Source organism: Colobus angolensis, unplaced genomic scaffold, assembly GCF_000951035.1.
Source record: "Colobus angolensis palliatus isolate OR3802 unplaced genomic scaffold, Cang.pa_1.0 Scaffold201, whole genome shotgun sequence".
Lineage (NCBI taxonomy): Eukaryota > Metazoa > Chordata > Mammalia > Primates > Cercopithecidae > Colobus > Colobus angolensis.
In genome coordinates, this window is record NW_012115167.1 from 4832645 (window position 1) to 4840711 (window position 8067).

General features: G+C 38.0%; 1 protein-coding gene across 2 annotated transcripts in view; it reads right to left on the reverse strand.

The window, feature by feature from the left end:
- PUS10 (pseudouridylate synthase 10) overlaps positions 1 to 8067 on the reverse strand; it is a 68776-nt gene that overhangs the window by 54472 nt on the left and 6237 nt on the right. For both annotated transcript variants that reach the window (XM_011941823.1, XM_011941824.1), the window contains 2 exons: positions 4331 to 4585; positions 2078 to 2164 (listed from right to left, as the gene is read on the reverse strand). In XM_011941823.1, coding sequence (XP_011797213.1) covers positions 2078 to 2164; positions 4331 to 4585 — 342 coding nt within the window. The remainder of the gene's footprint in view (positions 1 to 2077; positions 2165 to 4330; positions 4586 to 8067) is intronic.

The window sequence follows — 8067 nt, forward strand, 5'->3', positions numbered from 1 at the left end:
CAGCCTGACCAACGGGGCAAGACCCTGTATCTACTAAAAATACAAAAATTTTAGCCAGGCGTGGAGATGCATGCCTGTAATCCCAGCTACTCAGGTGGCTGAGGCAGGAGAATGGCGTGAACCCAGGAGGCAGAGCCTGCAGTGAGCCGAGATCGTGCCACTGCACTCTAGACTGGGTGACAGAGCGAGACTCTGTCTCAAAAAAAAAAAAAGAAAGTAACATAATAATAACAGAAAATAACAAACTGAACCATAAACATAATTTTCTGAAGAAACCTGGGATGTGAAAAGAGTATACTGCATATAAAACTGTAATTACTTGAACTATTATTCTTAGGAAATGAACGGGTAAAAATACATTACTCATTACTACAATAAAAAAAAAAAACATAGCACACTAAACTATGGAAACATATTAATTCTTCAATAATTAGAACAGTCACATATTTCTACTAAATAGTTTTCTGGTTAAAATCAGTTATGAAAAGTAGATTTTAAGCAGAATAATTCTATTTTTAAAAACAGTATCTTCTGGCCAAGCACGGTGGCTCACGCCTGTAATCCCAGCACTTTGGGAAGCTGAGGCGGACGGATCACCTGAGGTCAGGTGTCCGAGACCAGCCTGATCAACGTGGAGAAACCCCGTCTCTACTAAAAACACAAAAAAAATTAGCTGGCGTGGTGACGCATGCCTGTAAGCCCAGCTACCTGGGAGCCTGAGGCAGGAGAATCACTTGAACCCGGGAGGCAGAGGTTGCAGTGAGCCGAGAGGGCGCCATTATACTCCAGCCTGGGCAACAAGAGTGAAACTCCATCTCCAAAACACAAACAAAAACAGTATCTTCTGTTTCTAATATGGAATAGAAATACCTTATAAATAGTAACATTAAGCTAATATTGTTAAAATCATCAAATAAGTGATAAAATTGATAATATGAATCTTAATGTAAAAATATAAACTTTGGTTCACAGGTTCTGAGGGTTATGGAAATATATAAATATAAGCTTTGAGAGGAAGGGTTTGATGGTAAGATGTATAACCACATTCAGCAAATACACTTCTTATTCCTATTTGTTTCTCAAAACTCTCACTAAAGTGAGAGTCAGTCAGCTTTTGGAAGTCTGTTTCTCTGTACCAAAATTGGACCAGAAGATGACACATCAGTGAGAAATGCTTTGATGATTGACTAGAAAATTACTCTAAGTGTTTATAAACCCAGTATATCATCATCATCATCTCCTTTATTCTTCCATTTGCTCAGTTATCTTGTCAGCAACACAGATCCTATATAAAATCATCCTACCCTTTTTCACTTCCTGGCTCTTCTTTATCATTCTATCCAGCTTCAACGATCTTCAGCTTATTTAGGGCTAATAAACATGCTCACCCAAAGAAAGTGAGGGTTTACGATGTAATGTTCTGGTGATACCGTAGGTTTCTTAGGGGAAAGACATCTCATAAATATAAACGAATATGCTTAGAACCCATGGTTGTAATTTAAGATTACAGAAGTTTCTCACTATACTTCATTTAACAATATTAGCAAAATGTTTTCATGTCAGTTTTGACACATAAGAATAATACAGCAATGAATTTTTTTTCAATTAACAAAGAAAACAGTTTTAAAAAATGAGGCCAATTCTCTCCCTTTTATCATTGACTGGAAGATACACCATCTTTTTATATTTTACTCCAGAGGGAAGAAGGCTCATTATAATTGAAATGACCCTATTCTAGGACTGTTCTAAAATGCATATATCCACCTCAAAAGATCTCTGGAAACCTAGTCAAATGTCTTTCTCTGACCATCATGCCTCACATGGAGCTAATAATGAATGTCTGCAACCGATTGAGGGACTTTAAAAAAGATGGCAGTCCTAGGAACAAAACTAATTCCTTTTGTCATTCACTCACTCAACAAGTATTTATTAAGCAGCTATAAATTGCTTCAATCATTCAATAAGTACACAAAATGTAAAAAATATAATAGAGTAAGGAATATTTCTACATTCCCATTTTTTGAGAAGTTCCTAGCGTGCACTTCACATATAGTTTTATGCATGCAAATGACCTTACCTCTCTTACAGATAGTTGTGGTGGGAAGGAGACTGAAAATACCAAGCTGGTGAATTCAAACCCAGAGGCCTCAACCTTTTGGCACACCTAAAAAAGCATTACAATTACGTAAATTCCCAGGAATTGCTGAAAATATTACTTACTCTAATCTTAACAACATGAATTTCTGGTCCAGGAGATGACATGGCAAAACTTTCAAACTTTCACATTTGACAGTGGAACACTCACAAATATCTTGAGATTAAATATTGCCTAACTATGACCCTGAAGACTAATACTACAAAGAACCAAAACAGCCTGGGGTAACATCTGCAGATTAAACTGTTAAGTGTCAAAATAGCTTTCTATTAGGTCACCCCCTAACTTTCAAACAAAACAAACCCAAATATAGCACTCTTGATAGAAAAAACAAACAAAAGACAATCCCACATTCAATCATTTACCTTCTACAGGGCTGTACCACCTGTCGTTTTGGGACAATAATAAGTACGACTAGAAATGAACTTTTCTGTAATTTAGCTATGTTAAACAGCAAAATGAAAACAAACTGCTACATTTTTCTTCAATTAAATAGCACTTATGACTGAAACACATGAATATACATTTTATTAATTTTCATATATGTCAATTAAAAAGTAATTTGAGAATAGTAGGTTTTGGTTTTTTAAAAAACATAAGAAAATATTTTAATGATCCAATTGTGTGAAACAAGTTGAAATGAATGGCAGTGTTTCTTTCAATATAAAAATTCTTGTACTGGGGCATGGTGGCATGCACCTGTAGTCCCAGCTACTTGGAAGGCTAAGGTATGAGGATCACCTGAGCCCAGAGGTGGAGGTTGCAATGAGCCGATATCATGCCACTGCACTCCAGCCTGGGTGACACAGTGAGACTCTGTCTCAAAACAAAAACAAAAACAAAAAAAAGAAGGTCGGGTGCAGTGGCTCATGCCTATAATCCCAACACTTTTGGGAGGCCAAGTCAGGCAGATGACCTGAAGTCAGGAGTTTGAGACCCGAGGTCAGGCCCACATGGTGAAACCCCATCTCTACTAAAAATACAAAAATTAGCTGGGCGTGGCAGCACATGCCTGTAATGGCAGCTACTCAGGAGGCTGAGGCAAGAGAATCATTTGAACCTGGGAGGTGGAGGTTGTAGTGAGCTGAGACTGCACCACTGCACTCCATCCTGGGTGACAAGAGTGAAACTCTGTCTTGGAAAAAAAAAAAAAAGAATTCGGCCGGGTGCGGTGGCTCACGCCTGCGCCTCTAATTCCAGCACTTTGGGCCAAGGTGGGCAGATCATGAGGTCAAGAGATCGAGACCATCCTGGCTAACACGGTAAAACCCTGTCTCTACTGAAAATACTAAAAATCAGCCAGGCGTGGTGTTGGGTGCCTGTAGTGCCAGTTACTAGGGAGGCTGAGGTAGGAGAATGGCATGGACACAGGAGGCAGAGCTTACATTGAGCCAAGATCACACCATTGCGCTCCAGCCTGAGCAACAGAGCGAGACTCCGTCTCAAAAAAAAAAAAATAGAATTCTTGGCCTTGGCCGGGTGCAGTGACTCACACCTGTAATCCCAGTACTTTGAGAGGCCAAGGCAGGAGGATGACTGGAGGCCAGTTGTTCAAGACCAGCACAGTAACATAGGGAGACCCTACTTCTACAAAAAGATTTAAAAATTAGGGCCAGGCACAGTGGCTCATGTCTGTAATCCCAGCACTTTGGGAGGCCAAGGCAGGCAGATCATCTGAGGTCGGGAGTTTGAGACCAGCCTGACCAACATGGAGAAACCTTGTCTCTACTAAAAATACAAAATTAGCCAGGCATGGTCGCGCATGCCTGTAATCCCAGCTACGCGGGAGGCTGAGGCAGGACAACCGCTTGAACCTGGGAGGTGGAGGCTGCGATGAGCCAAGATCACGTCATTGCACTATGGCCTGGACAACAAGAGCAAAACTCCATCCCAAAAAAAAAGAATAAAAAAATTAGGTGGGCATGGTGGTATGTGCCTATAGTCCTAGCTACTCAGAAGGCGGATGGAGGAGGATTGCTTGAGTCCCAGGAGTTGGAGGCTGCAGTGAGCTGTGACTGTACCACTGCACTTCAGCCTAGGCAATAGAATAAAACCCAAAAAAGAAAAGAAAAAAGAATTGTCCTATCTCCAAACAAGGAAAGAAAAAAGAATTCTTGGTCTTAAGACTGAATATCTCTACATAATTGTACCTATAATGAAAAACAGGTTATTTACCTTTTTAACAAAATCTTTCTCACAGAATTCTTGAAGAATTCCTAGGCATACATTACATACATTTAAATTTGAGTTCTTGGAAGCAATGCTTCCATCTTGAGTAACAGAGATCCTTCCCTCTCCGTTTTGACTTAGATTATCAATACTATCTGCCAGTTCTTGCAGTCGAATTTTCTTGGGAGGTGGGTTCATAACTTCCAAAATTAATTCATCTTTTTCAGTTTCCAGAAATTTCCGTAGTTCATTGAGCAACTCCTGGAAAGTTAATTAAAGAAAAAGTAATGACCCACTGACAATGTCCTTAAGGCTTTCTAGGTAAGATGAAACAAGAAAACACGAGTGAAAATTAGGACATATCACAGATTTTACAATGTTGACATATCAATTCTGAAGCAATCCAGTTATTTTATTAGCCAGCATTGGCTTTTATGGAATTTAAAAGAGAATTACCTATCTCTATTATATATGTGGGAATACTTTTTCAAAAGAGTTCCATATATCAGTGAAGCAAAAGTCATAAATCTGAGGGAGAAAGGCTCCACTACAAATTTGTTAATTTGTAATTCTGTTGTGAGAGTCATTCACTTGCTAATTTCAGTAAAAACAAACTTCAGTTCTAATGATTAACATATAAAAATACAAACTGAATTTCTATCCTTGCTAGGTTATTTAATAACCTCACAATTACTAAAAGGTCACAAGTATAATATTTATTTAATATGAAATCTGATCATTAGAGGTAGTGTAATAAGTAAAAATAATTTGGAGAAAATTTACTAAGAAAAGTACACAAATGCTGACAATGCTGAAAGTTAGCATATGATTATAAACCATTTCCATATATTAATTGAAAGACATGCTCTACTATATTCTAGTTTGCCTAATTTCTGTTTTGTATTAGAACTTGCATTTCTTTGAAACCATTCTCATATTTCTCTCATTTAGATATCCCTCTCATCTAAATACTCAGAGTATTTTCCTCTGTTTTGTTTAGACATGTTTTTTATGCCATTGATGAAAAAGTATCTTTTTCAAATTCATTCAGATGACAATTTACTGACTTTAAGGGGAAAAAATCTTCCACTCAAACAAATTTAAATCCACTTTATTGAGAAATTAGCTCTCCTGCTTTATCAGATAAATATACGTACATACATATACAGGTACATTTTGACTCACACAAGTATGTTTGTTGTTACCTAAAATCTATAATATATGTAAAACATAGTGCATATACAGATGTGCATGTACATACATGACTACATGAATACAACAGATCAAAATTTAAGAACATTTCCAAAAACCTGTCCAAATATTCTTGTATATTTCTTTACATAAAATGAAACAAACAAAAGTTGGTAACACTCAGTCTCTGAATATAAATTTAAAATCTAATAACATAATAGAATAATAGTTTAATATAAATTTAAAATCTAATAACATAGAATAATAATCTGAAAAAAACGTGTAAGCAGGGTTACACAAAACCAGTCTTATTACTTTACAGTCATATTGTGTATAAATGAATATACACATATTTAAATCGTCATAGCACAAGTACCATTTCTGGTTTGCTTTTTGTTTTTGTTTTCTTAATTTTCAGACGGAGTCTCACACTGTCACCCAGGCTAGAGTACAGTGGCACAATCTCGGCTCACTGCAACCTCCGCACCCCTGACCCCCAAGTTCAAGCGATTCTCCTGCCTCAGCCTCCCAAGTACCTGGGATTACAGGCATCTGCCACGGTACCCAGCTAATTTTTGTATTTTTAGTAGAGATGGGATTTTACTATGTTGGCTAGGCTGGTCTCAAACTCCTGACCTCAGGTGATCCACCCACCTCCGCCTCCCAAAGTGCTGGGATTATAGGCATAAGCCAACACCTAGCCAAGTCATCCTCTTTCATTTGCATTAATTTGACTTGCCCTTTCCTGTATTTCTTTTGAAATTGATCCCAGATTGGCAAAAAATTTAACTGTTGGAGTTGGATGACAGGTACACAGGGGTTCATAGGCCAAACTAAAATGTCAAATAAATATATCTAAATACAAGCCTTTGTGTAAAAACAGAGGTAGAGACAGAAAGAGATCCCTATTTCTTCTTCATTGAGATGTATTTTCCCCCAACTTTTTTTCATTCATTGAGATAGTTTGGTTTGAATTAAAATGTGAATTCCACTTTGTTTGATGCTCTCAATCCTTTTAATTTATCTTTCAGCACAGAATCCTATGCCATTTTTCTTTGCCTTTTCTTTGTAGTGTTTGAAATACACCTATCAGAAGTTTAGGATATATTCTACTTATGCCTCCTCTTCCCATCCTTCAGGAATACAAATTTAAAAGGCTACCAATTTTTCATTTAGGACTAGATTAGTTGCCCCACCATCCTTTAGAAAAATGGTTCTCAGGGTGTTGTTGTAATAGCACCAGCATTACCTATGAGCTTGTTAGAAATGCAAATTCATGAGTCTCACCTGACCTATTGTATTAGCATCGCTGGGAATGGGGCCTGGGAAACTCTCCAAGTGAGTCTAATGCATGTTAGAGAACCACTACTTTAGGAAAAGAAACAGTTCCAATCCAAAAGTTGTCAGATAACACACTTTTAGTTAAACATGATTTCCATCATGTACCCAGACACTGGGAGTCCCTCACACCATTGTATTCATTAGCCTTTGTGACTATTTTGTGTCTGTAATTAATCAATCCTCCCCTTGGCCAGATATTATACAGTATACATCTACTACTCTATCTATCCTATTTTGTTTTGTTTTGTTGTGTTTTGTTTTTTGAGACAGGATCTTATTTTGTTCCAGGCTGGAGTGGGAGTGCAGTGGTACAATCGGTACAATCGCAGCTCACTGCAACCTCCGCCTCCTGGGCTACAGTGATCCTCCCACCTCAGTCTCCCCAGTAGCTGGGACCACAGGCACCACCGTGAGATCACTCTCAGAATCTCATATCTCAGTGCAGGTACATAATTTCTTGCCATATCACGCTATTACATCTTTCCCCTTAACAAATCTGAGCCTTATAAGAAGAATTTATCCTTCCATTATTACATTCAAATGATAAGACCAAACCCAGAAAGTCACCATGACAGTCGTAAGGTATTTATTACTCTCTCATAATCTCAAATTTATTATTAAAATGTTGTATGCCATTATAGACTTTGGAGACTCTAAGCATTATGTCCCGTGACTTTCCACATTGTTCTCTTGTGAATCCCTGAATACTGCCTTTATTTATTCTACTTACTATGTCTTACTGTCTACCACTGTTTCACCAGTTAATCTGCTTATGCTTCTCCTCTTTAGTAGCATTCAGTTTAAAACTGTTCTGATTGATTAGCTAGTTCCTTCTAAGAAAACACATTTCGGACATATACTCCATCCTGCTTTCATATTCTCCCAAACTCAGTGGAAAATGATTATTATACTGTGAACAAAAATATAGACTTTTCTTTCTAAGCTTTTAAATTAATGCTTTTATAATGATGATAAATAATAACTACTGGGGCCAGGAGAGGTGGCTCACACCTGTAATCCCAGAACTTTGGGGGGCCGAGGCAAGTGGATCACTTGAGATCAGGAGGTCAAGACCAGCCTGACCAACAGAGTGAAACCCCATACAGAAATTAGTTGGGTGTGGTGGGACATGCCTGTAATCCCAGCTACTTGTGAGGCTGAGGCAGGAAAATGGCTTGAACTCGGGAGGCGGAGGCTGCAGTGGGCCAAGA